Source organism: Apus apus, chromosome 2 (assembly GCF_020740795.1).
Source record: "Apus apus isolate bApuApu2 chromosome 2, bApuApu2.pri.cur, whole genome shotgun sequence".
Taxonomy (NCBI): domain Eukaryota; kingdom Metazoa; phylum Chordata; class Aves; order Apodiformes; family Apodidae; genus Apus; species Apus apus.
The window spans coordinates 57,814,416-57,838,609 of record NC_067283.1 but is presented as its reverse complement, the minus strand read 5'-3'; the positions used below and the strand labels follow the sequence as shown (position 1 = coordinate 57,838,609).

Genomic DNA, 24,194 nt, shown 5'->3' with positions numbered 1-24,194 from the left:
ACCAAGCTTACCTTTGTGTTAAATACAGATCTCATCTGTATGTGCTTTAACCCCTTCTGATCTTTTGCCCAGCCCAAGCAGAGACAAATGTTCTGTCTACAACTTGGTCATTAAGCACCATAGGATAAAACCCTGCCTCTTAAATGTTTGCTTGAGAAAAGAGTATACGAATACATACCATTTTCTTATGATATATTCTCTAGCTTCAGCTCTAGTGACTTCTCTGCATAATAAACTTCTCAATATCTATCCTAAAACATCATATTTATGTTGTATCTCAGGTAATTAAAAACATATCAAGCTCACAAACTACACATAAAATCTATTAAGTGGTACATATGACTTCTGAAAACAAGCTAATTGCACTTGTGAATTATTTGTGATCAAGTCTTCTACAAGGCACAAGCAGCATACAGTTCTTTGTCTTCCTACAGCATACTGCCTGCACATTTACTTCTGCTTTCAGTTTCCTCTACCAATTTTGTGACCTGCAATAAAATGCATGAGGATGGGAAGGTCAAAGCCACATATCCAATCAATTTTAGCAGTTAAAAAATACTTTACATCAATGCATTGCTTCCCAAGGGGTATGTATATACAAAGGAGGGGGAAAAGATGGGTGGAAAAAAAAGGAAGCAAAATATTTGTAAACATCTTGGGTAGAAATTGAAACAACTTCTTAAGTCAAGATTCAGTCTCTCTTATGTTGCTCCTTCTACTTCTTCTAAAAGACACTGCACAGTCTTACCCAACTATAAAACCTCTGATGACTCCTTACAGAGTGCTCTACCTGCCCTATGTAACAGTGCCAAGTGACTGTACTCTCTCTCCATCCTCGATTTTCCCCTAGTTTTCTGCAGATTGGCGTCTGCTGTGGATCAGGAAATACCCCCATACAAGAGTGATGCAGAGGAAAAAGTCAAGCTTCTTGTATGCCTCTGCCCCTAAAACCCTCCCCAATGCAGTCATTAGATGGTCAATGCTGAATTCAGATTATACAAATCAATGAAAACTGAGCCTAGAGAGCAGCCAATTAAGCATTCTAGCTCCACCTCTCTCTCATTTCATAAGAGGAGAGTTGTAAAAACACGAACTTTGGCATCCTTTCAATACCTTCTCTCATGTTTTTACTTGGAACAACGGCAGGCTTGCATGTGCACTGAGCTGTGCAGATACAGGTGGGACATTCCGAGTCCTTACATGAAAAATACATGCATTAAAAGAAAAACATTCACTCAGGGCAAAGCAGCAGAAAAGCATCCACGCTGGAGTCAGAATCTGAAGGCAGCTATGGTGGCTTTCATCTTCTGCATGTGTCAGCGTATTTCAGAAGAAAAAAAAAAATCTAAGAAATAAAAGGGCAATTCAGAAACAGGTAAATTTATGAGGGGAAATATGCAAACATGCACATCCTTTGCTGTTTGTTTATCTGAATCTTTACAGCATCGTGCACCTCCTGCAACGCTCCAGATAATGTAGTAAGTACTGAAGGCTGAAAACTCACCACTTCATTTTGTTGCTCTTAAAATCCTATATTAGGTTTCCAATTTAGAAGCTTTAGAACAAAACAAAAAAAAGAACAAAAAAAATTAAGCAAATTTACAGATAACAAAGTAGCTTATATCAACCTGTTGTGTCTCAGTCCAATTCAGTGCATTAACTCTTAAACAACTGCAGATTTTTTTTCATTACAGTTACTAAACCTAAATAGGGATGGGTAGACAGCTACTTAACACATCAGTGAAGTGGCATTAGGTTCAAGTAAGCTCTCCACAACTCTGGTACAGTTTCAAAAGGTTTTGCCTTGGTCTCATGCAACTGAATTACTCACCTTCCCCATCAGGGCTCATATTTTCATAGGAGTCCCAGCGTATGAGTGGGTCTGAGGTACTGTAATCAACTATCACTCCACAGTCATTCTGAAGGTGTTCACATCCTAAAAAATAAACATCCATTTGAGACTAAAAATGCTCATAGCTGCATTTGTAATTATATACATGCACATATGTACATGGCCTTCTGACAAGTTGGCTCTCCAAACCATATGCTGAAATGTAAGAAGCAGCAACAGAGGAAGAAGGTAAAATAAACCAGCTAAAAAAAAGCTTAATTTATGTTTCATTACAGAAGGTACAAGCAGAGAATTTTATCTTGAGTTTCTTGATTATGACGTAGCTCTGACAATTTGAATCAGCCCCTAACACAAGTAAGACAGACATGATTCACTCAGCCCTATAGGTAGTCACAATAAAAAAATTAGCTTTTCAGAATGAAACCACAAGTATCTGTAAAGAGATGATACTAAAGGAATACTAAAATAAAACTTTGCTACAGATCATCATTCTGATACCAGAGAAGCTTATTACTAAAGATGAACAGGAAGAGCTGACAGCTGCCCTGTACTTATTCTCTGATTCCATAATATTTTCAGATGTGTAAAAGTAATTTTGCAAAAAATTGTAAATAAATATTTCAAGGTGAAGTCTTCTTCCTAGCCAGTTAATCTCTTATATACCAATTGAACACAAATTTCCAATTACTTAGAACCTTAATGTCCAACAACTTAAAGCCTGCTAAAAACTACCCCTCTGTTTTCCCTGTTAAGGAAGGGAGACTTTAAAAAAATGGTCCAGGAGCATTTATAACAAGTGTACAAATTTATTTATAAAACTATTTTTCTTATATGGCTTTCCATTAGGCTGAGTTCTTAATGTTCAGCTGGACAGAATCCAGCTTCTTACTGGCTCCTACTACAAGTTTCTAAGTAGATCAGACTGTTGGGGGAAAAAAAAAAACAACATTAAAAACCATGCAATTCACAGGACACTGAATGGGACTACAAATGAAACAGTTAAAAATATTTGGTTTTTATTCAGTCTCAGGCAGAATCCCTACTTTTCAGGACACCATAAAGCAAGTAAGGATATAACACGTGATCTTGAACTCTTATTGCAGGTTGTGATTATCTATGTTCTTAGACTTATTACAACACTCTGGAGGCTCACAGTATATAACCAACAAGCAAACTTAATTGCAGAAGCATTTCCAACAAAACTACAGCTGTATCTGTTTATGCTAAACTGAAAACAGTCCAAACTTCACCACTGCAAACATAGTTACAACAACATCCAAAAAAAGTTATAGGACAGGCCACTGCCATCACTTATGCCAGGCCAAGCTAGCAGTACTACGCATGTTTTACACAGATAGACAAATGTTTTATACTAGCTGTCAGTAGCTGTTCTGGTATAGTTTTAAAACAAAATCTGATCACTCTTATGTTGATGTAAATAGAGAGGATTAATTCAATTTTTCAAATTTAAAACAGTAACTATATTGCATATTTTAACAGTAAATTCAAATTCAACAGTAAATTCAACAGTGAATTTCAAATATTCTAAAAGGGAAGCAGAATAACAGAGGGAAAACAATTTAAAAAAAACCAAACAAATTACATTTCAATGATGTTTCTTTTCAAAACAAGCACATTTTTTTCTTCTGTATCCTCACCTTGAATCTTCTCTGGAGTTCCTGAGAAAACTAATTCCACTTTGCCATAATCAAGGAAACGGTCATCTGAAAATACAGGATAGTATTTCAGCAAACTATCTCCCAGAAAAGCAGTTCCAAGGACCTCAGAAATTAGGATTCTCTATGGCTATTAATACACATACCCTCGTCACTCTTCCCTCATCACTTGCAGTTTAGCAATTTCCTTCTAAAAAAGTCATATGCTTTGACCCACACATTCTCCAAAAAAGACCATGTAAGTGTCAGCTGAAGTTTTGTTTACTTCCAAGAACAGTCTAAAGCAGAAGAGATGTCCAGATTCCAAGCCTCTCTCTAGATAAGACACAGCTGGCATTGGCTTTTAAAGGAAAACACACCCAGGAGCAAACTAAAATTATCCTCTATAGTGGCTAAACTGCAATACTTAACCACAGAATGTTTGTGTCTTCTTATGTTGCAGTAAAATCTGTTAGATTTTAATTTGCTGGTAACATAGTGTAGGGGGAGTTACAATCTTGCACGCTGTATGCATATATGAACATAAAACTGAAGTAATAATTTGGAAAATACAAAGACTAGCACAATACATTTTTAAATTTGCCTCTGAAGCATACTAAAAGATCTCCACACTGAAGATGACTAGGTCACAAAACCAGTATCAAGCTTTGCAACTGTTTTCATCTGCCAAAAGCCAGACTGGCCTAGCTCATCTTATTTCCTGTAATGGTGACTGAGTCACTATTTTAAACAAATGTCTGTTTTTTTTACAACAGTGAGAGGAGGTGATAAGGATTATGTAGGAGTATCAGAATTATTATGACAAGCTAACTCTCTTCAAGAGCTTTTCTGCTCATTAGGGGCTTATCCATATTACATGCTATGAGTTAACTAACACAAAGTAGTCTCCCTATCCCTAAAAACAGGGATGAAAAAACCCAAGAATCCTTTTGAAAACAGGTCCTGAAGATGATGATCGCATGCACAGGCACACACGTGCACCCCTGCACACACATACACACCCAACCAGCCCAGAAGGCAAGTACCTTTGTTGGCATTGTCCAAATCATCTTTGCCAAACACCAGGTTGTGTCCTTGAATGGCTCCAGTATGAAACTGAAGGCGAAAAACCACATCACGAGTAGCTGACCGGTACTTTTTATGGTAACACTTGAGCTAGAAAAAGAGAGACAGAGAAAACGGGTCAAGAAATAATTTCTTACAAACATGAACAAATATGTGTGCATGTGTTAGCTGCTAAATAAAGCAGCCACAGCACAATTTACTGCAGACATTTCTGACGCTCTAACAAGTAGGGTATGCGTTATTCAATCCTTTACATTACACAGGCCCAAGGCAAGATAGTTCTGAATGTGTAAAAATAACAATTATTATTTTTGTCACTATCAGTTACCAATCAATAGATGATGATTCAGAATCACATCATTTATCAGTACTATGATAAAGCTGACTCGTATCTGTACATCTTCACTATATCAAATTAATATAAAACTGAATTACAGCACACCAACTTCAAAATAACTGAAGAATATGCAGAGTTTTTAGAAGCAAGTCTGCAAGCTGATTACATTTATTTTAGGACTTTTTGAAAACCTACTCCAGTGATGACAGGACTTTGTTTTATGTTACTGAAGAAACTTGGTAGTAGTTTTGATACCTGGGTTAGAACAACACAACTCCTTAAAATTAACATCAAGTTTTGGACTTGGGAGGCAGAGCACGTTACAGATTTTTCTTTTTCCCGAAATCACTGATGTTTTTGCTTAGACATAGGTAAAAAGATACTAAAAACTCAAGTGAAGTCTACGTTTAGGAAATAACTACCGTGCTGAGTACTCTGGCTTGCTCAGAAGAATTACCTCCAACAACAGCATGGGTTGATCCCTTAAAATTACAGAAGAACTACTGAAAAGCTACATGCTAATTTTTAAACACATATTTGAGACACAGAATCATAGAGTCATATAATAGCTTGGGTTCGAAGGGACCTTAAAGATCACCTAGTTCCAACCCCCCTGCATGGGCAGAAACACCTCCCACTAGTTGCTCAAAGCCCCATCCAGCCTGGCCTTGAACACTTCCAGAGATGGGGCATTCACAGCTTCTGTGGGCAACCTGTTTCAGTGTCTCACCACCCTCACACTAAGTAATTTCTTCCTAACATCTAACCTAAATCTCCCGTCTTCCAGTTTAAAGCTATTGCCTCTGGTCCTATCACTACACTTATAAAACCCAGGGATGATGACTAAGTTAACTTAACCTGTATTTTGTAGTATGTCCGCAACCATTTGCTCAATTTATTTTTTACACAAGAACTCAAACAAGGTCAGACTGCAAACTAAATGGCAAAGTAATAGATTTGCATTCCACATAATTAACTTACCGTAATATCTCCCTTCAAAAGCTGGGCAGGGTCTATAGCTATGCAGATTCGGCTTTGATTTTCTGACCCTACACTACTTAATGGGAGAGAAAAGAAAAATTTATGGTTTACCAAAACAAAACAACAAAACAAAAAACAAAAATTTAATTCTGCAATTATGAGCATTAAAGTCTGGATTCTAACATGTAGGAAAATGCTTATGACTTACTATATTCCAGATGTATAAACTGGTTGCATAGCCTGGTATACCTTCAGAAAAAGCTGGCAAGCTGAAAAGAAATAAACAGAAATACTGCTCTGCAATTATTTTCCTTTATCTGAGTGTTAGAATTGAAGCTTCATGAACACCCATACTAAGGAAGCTGCCACATAAGTGGAAGAACATCGACTGCCAAAATACCCTTCAAGGCAAAATTGGCTTTCACAAATTCATTTTCCCCAAAGAAAGAATTATATTTTATGAAAAAGTCACTTTTTCTATGACCTTTAGATTAGTTCTGAATTGAAGAGGAGGGAGTTTTAAAATATTTCACCCCCTTAAATAAAAAATGCATTTTCAGAATTGAAGAAAGTATTTTCTCCATAGTTCTTGGGATTAGTAAGCCCCTTAATTTTTTTTAGTACAATAAACAATACCTTGCTTTTATTGAAATAGTTATTTTAGAAATAAAACCATACTAAAAAAAAATAATCACAGTGCAGCATTGCAAATTCAATGCTGATGACATTTCAAAACTCTAGGATGATAAAAATACAATTATACTCAATCACTATACTCTAGCATTTTTATTTTAAAGGGTCTTATTACAGCAGGTTACTCTAGAAGCACACCATCCCCAAGGGGCTCTCCTACAGAAAATTCAATCTCAAAAAAGAAATGAGATAAAATTTATTACTATGTTTCCTAAACAAGGAGGAAAGGGCTGTGAAACCTGACCATGTCAGCTCTTTTGCAGGAACTGAGATAACAACATTCAGAAACTAGGCAGTTAACAGCATCAACTCTTAATATAACAAAGAACAAGAATTTTATTTCATCTGGTGTCATTTTTACTCTTAGCATATTTCTCTTCTGCTGGTTCTTGCATTAGGCATATTTCAACTGATATCAGGGAGGTTCAACTCTACTTTGAGATTCATGCAGGCTTTCTAGAAAGCTCCAAAGGGAAACAAGACTTCAAGCCTACACTTGAATAGGAAAAGTTTGGTAATTTACCTCCTCCAGCATCAAAGTTTGGGATGCCATGAAGGATTACATAGTGCAGGAAAAGAGGATTTGTATTCATTTTCACAGATCCAGACAGAAGGCCACTTAAGAATTGTACGTATCTAAAAATACAAAATGTATCTGAATTAAATAAAAACAGTAATGCAACTACATCAATAACATGCATTATTTACACACTAATATTTCTAGGCCATGTGTAGTGAATAGCATTGTGACATTACACAACTTGAACAGAGTAATTTTTACCAATTATGAAAAGACACTTTACCACTTTATTAAATCCATGGCTGTTACATTGATATTGTTGATGTCTTCATTTTAGCTATTTATGTCACTACTCTACACAGAAAAGAGATAGTAAAGTCAACTACTTTGGCATACACTTCTAGTTGCAACTGAAGATCTCAAATGGCTTTCATAGCAGCACAACGTAAGTCCCACTCCACTTAGTACACTGAAGTGCACTTCATTAAAAGATGAAAAAAAAAATTTAGCATTAAGGTCAATGCAGGGAAATAATATCTTCATCATGAGAAGTGATCTCATTCAGCAGCAAAGAAAGGAAAACTACCACCACAATGTGAAAATTATTGTATTTCTGCTATTTAATACTAGTTACAAGCTCATGAGCTAGTACATGGAAGTGAACTCCACTGCAGCGCATGTCAAAAAAAAAAATCCTCCTAACCCCTTAAATCTTTCTACTGGCTTTGAGTCCCTTTTTCTTGTATGCCCATGACTTGACCTTCATTTAACTTCACTCTCAGAAATGTATAGAAAAAAGAAAATCACCTTGTTTTTGCTCCCTGACACAGATCTCATTAACCAATCCCTTACTGCGTGCTTCTGGTAACACCACAGCTGAAGATACTCTGCCCAAAAATGACAGATTTGCTACCCCAGAATGGAGTTGTTGGGGTGGTCCAAAATAGATTTAATTTTATAGCCAGCTAGCAAAGTTCAAATTATTTTAAAATGCTAACAAAAGGCAACTTTGCTTTTTTTATTTCCTCCTTCAGTCTTTCTGAGAATACTTAGTACATCAAAAGAACAAATTTACAAATTGTCACACTTATGTGACAAAAAAAAGTGTGGTAAAACATTCTGTCAGTGACCTCTCAGTCTGAACAATTTCTCTCTACCATTACCTTAATTATTCCAAAAATTTGACTGAACTTCCGAAAACCTTTCTCAAGGCAGTGCATTTATAAGGCTTATAGGCAGTTGACTTATTTTGAGAAGCATGTTCAAAGATTTATCCTGAAAGTTGATGAGAACTTTTTAGATACAAAGGGTCTGCATCTGCACTTCACATTCAGGCAAATCTTCAACTGCTTATCTGAGAGTAAGTATCTGTTTTAATTACTGTCAGAATGGATTCAGAACAGGAGAACTCAGCTATAGTTTCTTGCTGCTGTTACAGTATCTGACTAGCAGCAAGGAACAGCTAAGTGATAGTTTCAGGACTGATGCACTTAATGGCCACAATTTATTTTTTTCTGGACAAAACTTAATGTAAAATACAGATAAGGGATGTACTTTCAAATGTTATCATTTTGATATTCACTGAAATTATACCTGTTTATACATCAATTGGATTTTAACACAGACATCAATAACTAATGATCCAAGAATGGCTTCAGAGGAAACACACATTAAAAAGGTGATTCAGACTACAAATGGATCAAAATTAGATCAGTAAAGGACTAAAAAAATTACCCACATATATTAGAGGCAGTTTTCCTTTCCCTGCAATAGGATGAGTAGCCACTACCAAACCATGCAAAGGTAGGAAAGGCCAGGTTCAGGCCAAGAATGGTTATGACAAATGGTCTGGAGAACCCCCTCTGCTCTCATGGGGGAGTGACACTCCAAAGTACCTGGGTGCACGTGTCTGCAAGCCAGTAATGGCAGCTCAAGTTTAGTACTGCTGAGCAAATTAAATCAGTCAGGAGGTGAACTGAGCCCCTCTGAGACTTCCTCCCCTCTGCTCCCAAGAAGAACTAAGCAAGTGTCTCTGGAGAGGGTAGGAAAGCTAGGTATCATCATTTACAGCTGTTTTATCTCTAGCTTTACGGCTCAGATACAGATCAACTAAGTTAGTAGTTACTGAAGCTTCCTGTCAACATGGTTGTAAAAACTGCCCTGATGCACAATTTAAAGAGGCTGCTTTGAGAGTCCCTGGCTCTCACAGAAATATGCCTGCTGCATACGGCTTCTTGGTAGGAAGATTAAGAACATGTCTTTCCTTTTGCTCCTATGATTCATACTTACATATGTGGTAGGCCCCTCCCTCAAATCCTTATTGTTAAAATGCAATACACATTCATGCAAGCATAAAAAAAGGCAGTAAATTTCTAGTTATGAAAACCTTATTTCAAATCCAGTAGAATGCTGTGTTACTATTTTTCAAGTGACAAAGAGCTGTGCAGGTCACTAAATGAGTTCAAGAAGCAACAGAAAAGCTTCTTATTTAGAGATTAACAGAACCAAATGCTTTATGCTCATTGTTACTACTTATTTTTTTTTAGTTTAACTACAAACTACAAAGCCTTATCCTTCAAAAAACTTCTAAAACATCTACTGTATACACAATGACTAAGGCCAAAACATCTTTGGGCTACACGCAGAAACTGAAGGAGCAATCTCATCAGTCAAGGAAGATTAATATAAGATAAAGTTCTGCGCACTCAGGAATTGCTGAAGGATCTTTTGGAAATAGCCTTCACACAGCAGGTGAGGGTATAAGGGTTGAGGGCAGAAGATAATAATGACAATGCTTATTGGTATGAATTAGAAACAAATTAAATACCTTCTTTGGGATGGCTGCATTAAAGCTGAAACTTTATCATCAAAGTACTTCTTCATAGCAAATCTGTCTAGAGCCTGATCAGCGCTGTTAAAACAGAGATACAGATACCATGTTATTGCAGTCAAGGGTTATCTTGGAAATTCAGCAGGTTACTGCTTGAAATATGCCAAAATATTTGGAAGGAAAAAACAAAAAGGAAAGGAAGGAAAAAGAAAAGAAAGAAGCCCCTAACTAGCAACTTCGGCACTTACAGGTCAGACAATAAAGCCTTCTCTATGGACACCTCCTCATTCCCCAACTTAAGGCAGTTTCTCTCCTGAGGCAAAGCACCTACTCCCTTATTCATTTACCTGGACTGTGTATTTCTAATGTCAATATGTTGAAGTCATAATTCAATATACTTGAGTAAAGTCAAGCATCTCAGGCTGCAAAAGAAGGATAATTCCTACCATTTCCCAGGGAGGTGGTGGAGTCACCATCTCTGGAGGTATTCAAGAAATGTGTAGATGCGGCACTTCAGGGCATGCTCTAGTGGACATATGGGGTTTCTTGTGGGTTTTGTATTGTTGGTGGGTTTCTGGGGTCTGTTGTTGTAGGGGGTTTTCTTGTTGTTGTTTGTTACGGTGGGTTGTGCTGCTCCCTTCCCTCCACCCCCCTTGGACTAGGTGAACTTAAGAGGTTTTTTCCAACCATGACAATTCTGTGATTCCCTGACAGTGCCACTGAGGAGTGCTCTCTGTGAAAAACACATGTATTCTCTTTTTTTAAAGAGGCAGCAACATTATGGAGATGAAAACCACTGCCTAGTTTTAGCTGTAGTACAGTACATGAGGTGCAAAAGATGCCATGCTATAGGATCATTTAAGCAGTCGAATAATTAATAAAGACTTTTTTTCCTGAGCCCTAAGCCACTAAGGGAGTGAATGTTTAAAATAAATGTGTCAATCTTTGAAAAAGAAATGCCCTACATCAGATAACCACAAGCACAATTAAGAAAAAACATATTAAAAAAAAATAAATGCAACTTCTTCTGTTCTCTATCCAGAATGGCTCTGACACAGGCCTCCTGCATCTGTGCAGAGGAAGGCAAGAGGGTATAGAAAAAAGAGAAACAGAAGTGCCAAAAAACAGTAAGAATGTTGTTAATCGCTTAAGTCAAGTAACGTGCTATGTTCATTCTGTTGTATCTATACCAGAGAAAAGCAATGTGTCTCTTAATAGATGTAGCTGACAGTGTTAATTAATATCAGGACATAAAAAAGGCAGAAGTTTCAAAACAATTAGTCTCTAGAATCTCACATTTTAAATTCCACATCTAGTTCAACCTAAATGAGTTCCAAATAAAAAAATAATGTGAAGTATACATAAGCATATCAGGATATAAAATGGAATTTACACCTTTCCAAAAATTAATCAGAAGTTACCAACAGTCTTGATGGGATGCCGGATCAGCTTGTGAAGTCATGCTTTGATTACAGAGCATGTGCTTAAGACTATCCTTGACCCAAAAGCTCTCTTCTTCACCCAACCCATCATACATCATCTTATATCTTCACTCACACTACCACACAGAATTCAGGCAACCTTGTTGTAACTGGCCAAGGACTGCTAGTTATTTACTTGTTAAAACAGAGCTTCCCAACTATTACAAAGAGCTCCAGTTGCCCTTGTTAAATCCAACAGCACATTATTCCTTCCTAAATGAGAAAATCGTGCATTTGTACATACAACCAAACGGGATTTGCATCATAAGGCTTTTTGACTAAGCTTAGGGGTTTTTGGCATGCATATGCAGGCAATTAGGAACTTTTTTTAGTGTGAGCATTTCACATGAACAGAGTCTTCCGAAGTATCATTTCTGATACAGCAGCTGCACTCCCAACAGCAGCACCTGCCATAATTCCTGCTTCTGTGAAGTTGCCATCAACCATTTTTCAAGATTCTTGATAATGTTAAGAGATATACAAATCCTAGCTGAGAAACGTCCCCAACCACAGTCTTACACAGAAAAGTTAAGTTTTGGATAGGAGCTGACAGATATCCAGAAACTTAAAGGAAGGCTTCCAAAGCCACTCTTCCCCTGCAGCCTCACTGGAGGAATCCTGAATTTGTTAGGAGTAAAAGATGACACCTTTCATCACTGGGCTTCACAATTAAATCCACATGTTGTTCTGTCATGGTGTTACTAAAATGTATTTATAGCCAGGTACCACATTTAAGGATGACAACACAGTATTGTACTAGCCTCACTTGACAGATTTTGCTGCTCAACAAAATAGTGTAAAACTGTGGCAATCACTGTCTCAGTTACTACTTGGATTGTATATATTTATTTTTTTCAGCACATATTGGGGTGCATAATACACTTCATTTCTTAATCTACAATTACCTCTCAATCAGGCTTGCCAGAATGAACACAGGTATTTTTTTTTTCTGAGATGCTTGCTTTACTGAAATCCATTAGTAATTTCCCATCAGCCTACAGTGATTCAGGTCTTTGTCCATTACAGTATAGGATCAAATCTGTTACTGACAGGCTGGTGTGAAGTCAAAACCAGATTTGATTTAACCATCGATGCTACAGTGCATTTTATTTCAATATATTTATATATGTATGTTATTTAAAAAAAAAAACAAACAAACAAACAACAAACAAAAACACATTTAATCCTTTTCATACAATTTATCAGAGAATCATAAAACGGTTTTGGTTGGAAATGACCTTAAAGATCCTCTAGTGCCAAGTCCCCACGCATGGGCTGGTTGGTACACTTCCCACTAGACCAGATTGCCCAAAGCCACATCCAGTCTCTCCTTGAACAATTCCAGGGATGAGGCACCCACAACTCCCCTGGGCAACCTATTCCCCGGTCTCACCATCTTCACAGTCAAGAATTTCTTCGTAATGTCTAAGCTAAATCTCCCCTCCTCCTGTTTAAAACCATTCCCCCTTGTTGTATGACTACAAGCCCTTGTAAAAAGCCCCTCCCCAGCTTTCCTACAGGTGACCCTTCAGATACTGGACAGCCTCTATAAGGTCTTCCCAGAGCCTTCTCTTACCCCGGCTAAACAAGCCCAACTCTCTCAGCCTGTGTTCATAGGAGAGGTGCTCCAGCTCTCAGATCACCTTTGTGGCCCTCCTCTGGACTTGCTTCAAGAGCTACACATCCTTAATGTGTTGGGGACCCCAGAACTAGAAACAGTACTCCAGGTGGGATTTCACCAGAGCAAAGTAGGGGGACAGAATCACCTCCCTTGACCTAGTCACACTTCTTTGGATGCTGCCCAGTATACAACTGGCTTTCATGTCGTGCTTCTCATCAACCAACACCCCCAAGTCCTTCTCCTCAGGGCTGCTCTCAGTCCATTCTCTGCTCAACTTGTGCTTGGGAATGCCCCAACCCAGATGCAGGACTTTGCACCTGGCCTTCATGCACTTTGCACAGGCCCATCTTTCAAGCCTGTCAAGATCCCTCTGGATAGCCTCCCTTCCCTCCAGCATGTCAACCACACCTCACAGCTTGGTGTCATCAGCAAATTTGCTGAGGGTAAAATTAGTTCCACCATCCATGTCAACAAAGATGTTAAAAAATGTTGATCCCAATACCCCTAAGGAATGTCACTCATCACTGATCTCCACTTGGACTTGGACCCATTGAACACAACTATCCAGTCTGTTCCTTATCTTCCAAGTGGTCTATCCATCAAATCTGTGTCTCTCCAATTTAGAGACAAGGATGGCATGTGGGACTGTGTCAAATGCGTTGCACAAGTTCAGCTAGATGACATCACTTGCTCTTCTCTTATCCATCAACACAGTCTGCCCTGTCTGTACTTCCCCAGATCTTCTTTTCTTCCCTTTTTAAAAATGGGGGTTATGTTTGCCCGTTTCCAATCACTGGGAACTTCACCCAACTGCCTTGGCTTCTCAAATATGATGAATAATGGCTTAACAACTTCATCTGCCGGTTCCCTCATGATCCATTAATGTAACACATCAGGTCCCAGAGGCCTTTGCACCTTCAGGTTCCTTAGATGTAATCAGACACCTATTATTTTAACTGACTGCAAGATAAAGTCTAGATTATCTCTTCAACTGCACTCTGCACTTTGACAAATGTCTACAAATTCCCTATTCAAATACTGATTCCAGATTCTAACACCTGTCTTCCTGAAGTACTACAAGGATAGTTTCTCATTGATTGAAAAGAGGCAACTTGATACATGCCGCAAATAGATGGATTTAACAGGATAAAGATAGTATCGTTATATAAAAACGGGTTCTTGGACATTTTTTCATTCATTTCAAAAGACCCTTTAGAGATTATTTTTCCCTGCTGAATCACCGAATGTCTCAGATTAGAAGGCGCCTTAGGGTGTCACCTAGTTCAACCTCCTGCTGAAAGCAGGACCACAAGAAAACTCTGTAATGAAAGCAGGCTGTTTTAAGACATGCTCCAAGATTCCTTGAGAAGAAAACCTGACAAAAAGTACTTGAATTGAAAGGCATATTTTTGTGATTTTTCCTTAATTGTAAAAGCCACACATTATGTATTATTCACAACTTACCTAGCAGAAACACTGGTGAAGTGCATATATGATGATATGACTACACCTATCCTTCCTTTTCCTCCCTGTATCAGGAAAAATAAAATTATAAATTATTTATTACATTATTTGGCATTAATTTTATTAAGACTCATACTAAACAAAACTTAAAGACATTACCAATTTGTATATAAAATACCTAGGAATACCTTGCCCCTTTTTTTTTGTCCCATGTATGGGCCGTTCTCCTGGCTGCAATCCTGCAACTAGTAAGAATTCAATGGTGTTGCACATAATTCTGGCATTTTGCCTGCAATAGATTCAGGACTAAGGACTAATACAATCTGACCCGAAGAGAAGTTCTGGTCCCATTATCACCCTCATTCTGTTTCAAGTAACATCTGCCAGCAACACAGAGACATATCATTAATGCCCTAATTTCCTACAACCATACCACAGTCTAAGATGATGATCTGTGATATGTTCCCTATCCTTATCCTGCAACAAAATCCATCAATGTCACGGTTTGCGATTGAGCTGGAAAAACCTAGAGCTTCTAAATACACTCTCACAAATAGTACTGACCTTTGAAGGAAGTGAACTAACACCACTGCATGCTACACCCGGAGCAGAGGCTAGAACCTTAGTTATCATAAAAAGCAATCTATAACAAGTATGCACAGTCAGTGGATTCAAGCTTACTTAAATCAACTGAAGATTTGACATACCGTTTCCAACATCAAAATCAGAATAAACTTTTTTTTAATTATTTTTTACATTAGTAAGAACAAAGGACAAGGTTTGGGGAAATTAATACAAACTGACAAGAAATGTGTAGGCACAAAACTCACTTACTCTGCAATGAATCACCACCACATGTTGAGGATCACTGTTCAGCCATGACTCCATAGCCTTGCAGATGGTGCACACCTTATCAAGAGGTGGAGCATGGAGATCAGGCCACCCTACATCCATAATCTGCAATGAAACAAATAACATTCAAAAGTGACACTTAAACGCTAATACTACATAAACTAGCTTCAAATAATTGGGATGGTGAAGACTCTCCACATTTTTTTCTAACTCCAGATAAACATGTCATTTGAATGTTATAACTAAAAAAGCTTACAGGTCTCTAAAGGGAAAGAAGAGGATTTGTCTGAGGTTTTAAAAATACTAGTACTTTTATAAAAACAAACAAAAACCTCCCCCCAAAACCCATCAATCACCCATAAGTGACAGTATTTCTGAAGATCTTCATTTCTTAAAGAATTTTCAATTAGAAATTCAGGCATTTCTAATGGTAAAGTATTTAGAAAATTAAAAACAACAAAGAATGTTAACTGGCCTGGTCCAGTACTTTGTGATTGTTTTTATTGAATTTGCAATTTTTTTTCCTTCATGTGCAACACCTTTGACATCTCAAAATTGTTTCCATTTTCTATTCAATTTAGTCACTATATAATAGCTGATTCCATCTGTTATTCTATGCATATTTAACCCTAACAAAGCCAGTGACTATGAACACCTTAAATCCTTCATGATCAAAAGCATTCAAAAGGTCAAAATCCAAGTTCTTTTAATATTTTCCTTAGGTAGCATATATATATCTATATATCTGTATCTGTAAATCTACTGCTATAAATATGCATCTGTGCTACTCTGGCCTTATAGGTAGGTGCTGAAGAGTATCTGCCTATGATTTTTTACAATAAACAAATAAAACAATTGGTGAGGAGTAACAAAAGACAGACATCAATAGCTCTCTTCCTTATGCCTCTAATGTGCAGAGAAGTAACTATGAAAAAAAAATTCAAAAAGGAATTCTGTATCTGAACAAAGTTCACTAGCTTAAGCTATCAGCCTGTACATGACAGTATATAACCCCTAGTATCCTGTAGTTGCACAAAGAAAGTATACTGAGTTCAATTTGTATCACTCCACAGGAATTTTTCAGAAGCCACAATGGGTTTCAGGTCCTGTGTGCAAAGTGTAAGAAAACAACAGGAACAGTTATGTAAAGCACAGATCTAACAGACATAAAACAGAACTGGGGAAAAAATAAAAAGGGATGCCTGTAAGGTTTTTAATCACCTTCCAAAAGTTGTTCTGTTACTCTGTATTTCAGCACCTGCATAGTTTCAGGGTTTATCAGGCCATTTAAGTTGCTTTTAACACTAGGAATAGAGAGGTATGTTATGGAAGAAAACCAATACCTTTGGGTTAAGCTTGGCAAGGTCATATCTCTTTCCAGAGAGGTTTAACACCTGTTCAGAAAGAAAAATACCAACCATCAAGACTTCATCATTTAGGTTGCAAGTAGCTGTATTTGAAACACATTATAATTACAAGAAACTACAGTGGTAAGGCTTCAGGTTTGCCTACTGTTTTAATAAACTAAACTAACATTTGAAGTCAGAAAGCACTATCAAATGCATTTTATGTACTTACTTATTATATTATGAAACTGAAGATGAAAATAAATGCACATTTTTAAAAAGGGCAATTAAAATTCTGCTACATTTTATTTATTTCACATAGCTTTATTTTAGTCAGAAGGACACCGAGAGACCTGGGCATCATACGGAATTACTGTACAGTATAGGAAAACAAAAAAGAAACAAAACAAAGTCTTGGAGGATAGCACCGTCTCAAATATTTGAACTTAAATGCGTGTGAAGAAAGCATTGGTCCACCAAAACTTCACAGGAAAGATATGGAAGAGCAATTTAACTATAACTTAGTCTATGACATTTTCCAACTCTTCTGTTAACCCATTAGGCATTAAGTTATCATACACCTAGTGCTTAATAATGAACAGTTAAAGAGACAGACTGCTAAATTAACACTCACAAAAATCAAGGAGTGTGTACATCTGACTCGTTCATTAGGAAGTACTTTAAATCAGTATCTATAAATTACAAAAAGTAGAAATATCCATACTCAACACCTGAAAAAATACTGCTGAAGCGGATTCTCTTCCACAGTGTAACTATTTCACATCACAATGAGTTAAGTATAGATTACATTAATAATAATTTAAAAAGTCTCATTACACAGACTGAGATTGTAGAATCATAGGGGTTGGAAAGGACCTCTGAAGATCACCAAGTCCAACCCCCATGCTGCAGCAGGAACACCTATGGAAAATCCCACAAGAACACATCCAGACTGGTATTGAAAGTCTCCAGAGAAAGACACTGCACAACCCCCCTTCTGGGAAGCCTATTCCAGTGCTCCAGAACCCTCCCAATAAAGAAATTTTTCCCCATGTTGAAGCGGAACCTCTTGCATTGCAACTTGGTGCTCCTTCCTCTCATCTTATCACAGGGCACCACTGAAAAGAGACTGTCCCATTCTGGACATCCACCCTACAGATACTTCAGAACAAACTAAGACTCAAACAGGCAACAATAAACTCATCCAATTCTTTGGAAGTATCACAGCCCTCCTCTGTCCTAACATTTAAAAATACGGAGGGAGAACAGCTAAATAACAAATTACAAATGCTGATTTATAGTATATGTTTTGCTAGCTAAGACCTTGACCCAAAGAAAGAGTAAAACTATTCTCCTCAACTTCAGCAGAACTGCTCATTGCATACCTTTGGGGCAGCGGTGGTGGAGTTTGGGTTGGTTCAGTTTGGGTTTTTTATGCTGCTATATACATGTCTCTTGAGCAGACTGAAGGGGTTGTTGAAACACAAAAAACAAAATAAGCTCACTGGATCTACAACCTGAGTGCAGTTTCCCAGGTTATCTTGCAAATTTGCAGAAACATACTTGGAACAAAGGGCATCAAACTTTGTTTTGGCCAAGCCAGTTATCTCCAAAGTATTCATCAGAATACAAATAAAGCAATCATAGAATCACAGAATCATTAAGGTTGGAAGGGACCTTCAAGATCATCAAGTTCCAACCCCCCTGCCATGAGCAGGGAACTCTACCACTAGGATCACGTTGCACAAAACGTTGTCCAACCTGGCTTAAAAACCTCCAGGGATGGGGCACCCACAACCTCCCTGGGCAACCCATTCCAGTTCCTCACCACCCTTAGAGTGAAGAATTTCTTCCTAATATCTAACCTGAATCTCCCCTCTCTCAGTTTAAAACCATTACCCCTTGTCCTGTCACTATCATCTCTGATGAAAAGCCCCTCCCCAGCTTTCCTGTAGGCCCTTTTCAAGTACTGGAAGGCTGCTCTAAGGTCTCCTTGGAGCCTTCTCTAGGCTGAACAGCCCCAACTCTCTCAGCCTGTCTTCATAGCAGAGGTGCTCTAGGCCTTTGAAGATCTTGGTGGCCCTTCTCTGGGCCCTCTCCAACAGGTCTATATCTTTCTTGTGCTGAGGGCACCAGAACTGTACACAGTACTCCAGGTGGGGTCTCACCAGAGCAGAGCAGAGGGGCAGAACCACCTCCTTGGCCCTGCTGGCCACACTTCCTTTGATGCAGCCCAGGATGTGTTTGGCCCCCTGGGCTCCAGCGCACACTGGCGGCTCATGTCGAGCTTCTCATCTACTGTCACCCCCAAGTCCCTTTCCTCAGGACTGCTCAGACTCTGTTCTCCCCCCAGCCTGTATTTGTGCCTGTGGTTGTGTCAACCCAGGTGCAGAACCCTGCACTTGGCCTAGTTGAACTTCATGAGGTTGGCACTGGCCCACCTCTCCAGCCTCTCAAGATCCCTCTGGATGGCATCCTGTTCCTCTAGGGTGTCAACCACACCACACACCTTGGTATCATCAGCAAACCTACTGAGGATACACTCAGTCCCACTGTCCATGTCTCCAATAAAAATATTAAAACAGCACTGGTCCCAGTACTGACCCCTGAGGGACACCACTTGTCTCCTGCCTCCATTTGGACATTGAGCCATTGACCACCACTCTCTAAAACAAAAAGAGAAAACCCCACAGATCCAAACTTGGCAAGTGAAACTGTCTGCAATTCCACATAGAGACAAGGCACCTTCATCAAGACTACCATATTTTTATAACATAAGCAAGTATTTAGTAGACTAAGAGACTTACAAGCTTACTTCAGAAATACCAAAACACTACTGTCACAAGGGAAAGGCCACTAAGGTGAATTTGAACCAGTAAAGCTTTATGTACAGTTTGTCTTTAAACTATTACTATATCTTGTGCATTAAAAGCAATCATTGACTGGTGGAAGGGAGGCCAAGGGCAAGGTGACATGCTGAGGAAATGAGACCACATTACAAGTATTATATGTGCATCCTGGGGACAACAGCTGGTTCATAATGCATCTATAATACCTTGGTCTCTGTGCAAAAGATTATGTATATAAATTATTAGGTGGAATCTCTCCAGAAACTAAGTTCCACTGTGAGTAAGGATCATGCTCCTGAAGCCAGAAATTTGGTTCTAATAGGTTACACATGCTAACTAACTAAAAAGACAGTAGAAGAAAAAATATTTGCCCTGATTTTAAATTCACCTTCAGAGAACAAGCTGAGACAATGCATGCCACAAGGTTTAGATACAGAAGCCAGAACACAGAAGATTAACACTTTGGGTCATCATTTTAAAAAAAACAAAAAACAAAACCAAAACTAACAAAAAACACACACACACAAAACAAACCCAACAAAACAAACAAAAAAACCACCACAACACCAAGAAACAAACAAACAAAAAAAAAACCACCCAAAGCTCTCCACATAGGGCTTACTATAGATTTGCTTATAATTTTCTACAGAAAACTAAACAGTAGGAAAAAATGCATCTTAATCAAGTTAACGAAAAAGAGCTGGACAGAACACACAAATAGGAACCTTGCTTTTCTAAGTTGTTTCACAGACAGTTGTTGGTACAGACAGCCAAGGCAGCATGGTGAGAGATCATCACCTATCCAGCTGAGGACCCACATTTAGCTAGCTGCTAGAAAAAAGAATGCACTTAACATTGCAAGGTGTGTGTATGTCAAAAGCCTGCTTTGGCCAATTAAAACAGTCAGTGCAATTATTCTACAGCATTTGACTATGGGCTATCACAACAAAGACTGCAGTGTCACCAGCAGAAAAGTGCTTTTAATACCTGTCCTTGTCCAACAGCTTAAAACGGTACTGACAATCTTGCTCTTCCTTGCAAAGCTGTAAAAGTGGACCAAAATTGCTTTAGGTGAGTGACTTTTAGTTTGTAATGGTATATATGGACCTACAAGTGGTCCTCCTGGAGGACTGAAAAAGATGTATCACAGAAGACAGATCCTACACATACCAAGTAATTATCTCCATGTTTGGATCTGAGCATTCGGGTTACATCTTGAAGATTGTGGAAGTAAGTTTCCTCAGAACAGTTAGCAGGAAAGGATACAGCAATGATTCGCTCTGTGATGTAAGTGAGGTCAAGTTCATAGCCTTCCTCCATAATGTGATCAAAGTCTGTACTTCTGTGAAAAAAATACATGTGGCGGTTCAGAGCAAAGCAGTAGAGAACAAACACAGCATAACAATAAGAAAAACTGCAACTTGGACTCACACAGTCAAGCATCTGATGTTTCAAATATTTTTGTTACAGTTACGACTTATCAAATGCCTCTCATGCTCAAAGCGTCCAGCTCAGTACACAAATGGAGTTAGCCAAACACCAGAATTCTTCACATCAAAACTATAGTGAAAAAAAATCTCTGCAACCAATAGTATCATATAGAAGCAGTAAAATTAATACAAGCAACTTTAACAAACACTAGTGCAACTAATTTGGGAGTTAAACAGAAAACATACAGGTACTGATGCCTGCATAAATTATTTTCCTGCAGAATTCTGCAAATGCTTTACAAAATGATAGATTCACCAGCGATCTGTAAAACATTGCAGAGAGCTACCATCTGGAAATCTGCTCTGAGTAACACTGAAGTGAAGAAAAAAACAATCCCCAAACCGCAACAGACACCAAAGTAATGTAAATAATCTCACAGGTACGTCTACAGACACTGTTTACTCTAAATTCTCCTTTTCCAGATTGAGGGTACAACTAGGCACCTTGCTTTGTTCTTAATAATCAGAAAATTACAGTAATTACGTTAAAAGTAAACTCAGCAAATATACCCTTTTTCCCCAGACAAGGGTTGTAAAAATGTTCCTTGAACAGCAGGACATGTCCAGCAGAAGACTGAACACACAGAAATCACAACCCAAAAGTAACAAAACATAAACCCACAACAGTATTATGTGACACCACACAAAATAATAAAGAAATACTTGCCGTGATCCTTTGTCACAACTGAAAGAGGAGTTCTTTGAAGCACTGCTGGAATTCTGTAATAAAGAAAGTAGAGTCATCAATTCGGTACCTTCTTTGCTGACACTGATGTCAATGTTCCTGGTTTTTTTTCCTTATGTATTATGTCCATACTGTGCAAAACTATACTAACAATTGGAAAAAATAGTATCGTCACCTTACATTTTGCATGCAATCACTGTGATTATATCCAGCTCTTCATACAGACTCACTACTACCTCTTCCAAGTCACTACTGCCAGAGAAGGACTGGTTCTCTTTTGTGCTCTTCTTGGTAATTGCATTAAGATTAGAGAAAAAATTCCATGGACTTCCAAGAAGATAGAGCCTGAAATTCCTCTCAAGTGATTCTCTCATGACAATACTGAAAACTATCGACAGTTTATTTCAGTATCATAGTCCTGGGAGCTTGATTGAAAGCCCGAGTTGCAATGATCTTTCTTTACAATAATTTAGTGTGCATTTTTTGTAGTTCCATTTCTACAGTAATAGCAACTATGCACTAAAAAGTGTCAAAATAGTCTTCCCCATTAACCTTTATTATCAAATTTTTCTCACGTTATTTTAGCTGTCTCAGAATTAAGCTCCAGTGTGATAACCACCTAAGCTCTCTGTATGTAATGGAAAGAAACAAAGGCATCTAGAAGAGACAGCATCTATTCCAGAGTAGGTTTTTAGAAAAAGACAGCTATTGCTATAGTAACATTAAATAAAATTAAATTAAAATATTTACAACTAGATATATATTTTTATACAGAAACCCCGAAGTTCAATTTAATATAATGCATCAATAACTCCAGCTACAATGTACAGAAGCATGCAAGTGACATGCTCCCTTCCAAAACTACAGGAAATGAGCTGTTGTGGCAAATTTTAAAGCACAATGGATGGCATAAGGTGCATTTCACCAAAGTGCCTGGTCCCAGTTCTACTGGTTCCTGTCTTTATTAGACAACAGAAAATTAGAAAATTTCAGGGTATTTTCAGCTTCTTTTTACTCAAACCTTTCTTGGAAATTTTTAATTCTGTAGATAACACATTACAGGTACCAAAATAAGTAAATAACTAATAACTGATATTCAAGACAAAACTATAGCATGTTTTGTTTTGTTTTTAAAACTAGAAAGCAATCAATGGAATATGACTGTCCCTCCACTTCCTTAGTCTCTGTTGGTCACACACTGGTATCCATTGTTTAAGGAGTACTTCCACCATTTTAAAATAAATGTTGTTACTAAACCTCCATGTAACCTTAATAATCAGTCACTCAGCTGCTTCCTCTGGTAAGAAAATAACTGATAAAACCATTCTCTATCACACACTGTTGTAGCACATAAACTAGTATATAAGCTAGTAGCATGCAGCATATGCACATATGAACAAAGACAATGCAAATCACTAGCAGAAAAAAAGTTAGTGAGATCTCTATTTACTGTATACATACCATGACACCTACTGAAATGCACACTACTATAGAAGCTTGCCTGCTCTGTGTACACAAATGGATAAACCTGACAACTTCCACGGTCAACAGCTAGTACAACTTAAAAGTTAAATTACCATTGCTGTTTGAAAAGAAATTTTCTTCAAGCACCTATAACACATTCTAAAACTCTAGCTGATTGGCTGCACATACAAAAACACAAATATATCCATTTAAAAAGACATGTCTTCTGACATCTCATCTGGGTATCAGGTTTCATTGCATGGTCTCAAATAGCTGCAATTCTCTTCAGTCTGTCATTATGGGTAGACATTTACACAAACTCTGGACAGCTCCCAAAATCAACCTAACCCTACCACCTTCAAAAGATACTTTGATTCAGACCATGAAACTTCCCATTACCTATGTATGGTTCAGCAAACAACCAAATTTAATTTAACCCTTCATAGGGTCAACATTACCTTATACATTATATGATTACTACAGTCAACGACTTGTTGGCAAATGGACAGTCTTCTTTTCTGCATGTCCTCTAGTCACTTCCTCCTATCTTCCACAGCTTAGTTATTTTGTAGCTAGCAATGCATTCTTTTTTCTTCACTTTTTGTTTTTACTATTTGTTTTCTTTACTAGTTATCAATGACTACACTACTATCATTTCTCCTCTGAGCTAAAATACTCAGTAAAATCCAACAAAGATATATTATATGACTTACCACAGAGGCAAAACGGTTACTGAAAAAGCTTTTTAAATGTTTGATGAAACACATACCACATACATACACATCCCTAAAAGGTGTTCTCAAACACATGGAGAAGCTGTTATAGCATTCATCACAACAATCTGTACACGTGAGCCGTATCTTACCATACCTTCTGACTGAATCAAGGTTTAATAGTCAATTAAAACCAATCTTGTAGTGAGAGGACAAGGGATAATGGATTAAAACTGGAAGAGGGTAGATTTAGATTAGACATTAGGAGGAAGTCT

The 24,194-nt window shown here is 37.8% G+C and overlaps 1 protein-coding gene across 13 annotated transcripts in view; it reads right to left on the bottom strand.

Moving 5' to 3' along the window:
* Positions 1 to 24,194, bottom strand: part of TNS3 (tensin 3) — a 232,520-nt gene that overhangs the window by 88,360 nt on the left and 119,966 nt on the right. For 11 of the 13 annotated variants that reach the window (XM_051612873.1, XM_051612875.1, XM_051612871.1 and 8 more), the window contains 12 exons: positions 21,725 to 21,777; positions 20,738 to 20,909; positions 16,716 to 16,766; positions 15,355 to 15,477; positions 14,521 to 14,585; positions 9,952 to 10,035; positions 7,128 to 7,240; positions 6,120 to 6,180; positions 5,912 to 5,987; positions 4,554 to 4,683; positions 3,511 to 3,576; positions 1,832 to 1,936 (listed from right to left, as the gene is read on the bottom strand). In XM_051612873.1, coding sequence (XP_051468833.1) covers positions 1,832 to 1,936; positions 3,511 to 3,576; positions 4,554 to 4,683; positions 5,912 to 5,987; positions 6,120 to 6,180; positions 7,128 to 7,240; positions 9,952 to 10,035; positions 14,521 to 14,585; positions 15,355 to 15,477; positions 16,716 to 16,766; positions 20,738 to 20,909; positions 21,725 to 21,777 — 1,099 coding nt within the window. Of the gene's footprint in view, positions 1 to 1,831; positions 1,937 to 3,510; positions 3,577 to 4,553; positions 4,684 to 5,911; positions 5,988 to 6,119; positions 6,181 to 7,127; positions 7,241 to 9,951; positions 10,036 to 14,520; positions 14,586 to 15,354; positions 15,478 to 16,715; positions 16,767 to 20,554; positions 20,575 to 20,737; positions 20,910 to 21,724; positions 21,778 to 24,194 lie in introns of those variants that run through there. The other 2 variants (XM_051612872.1, XM_051612880.1) reach the window with 2 other exon arrangements.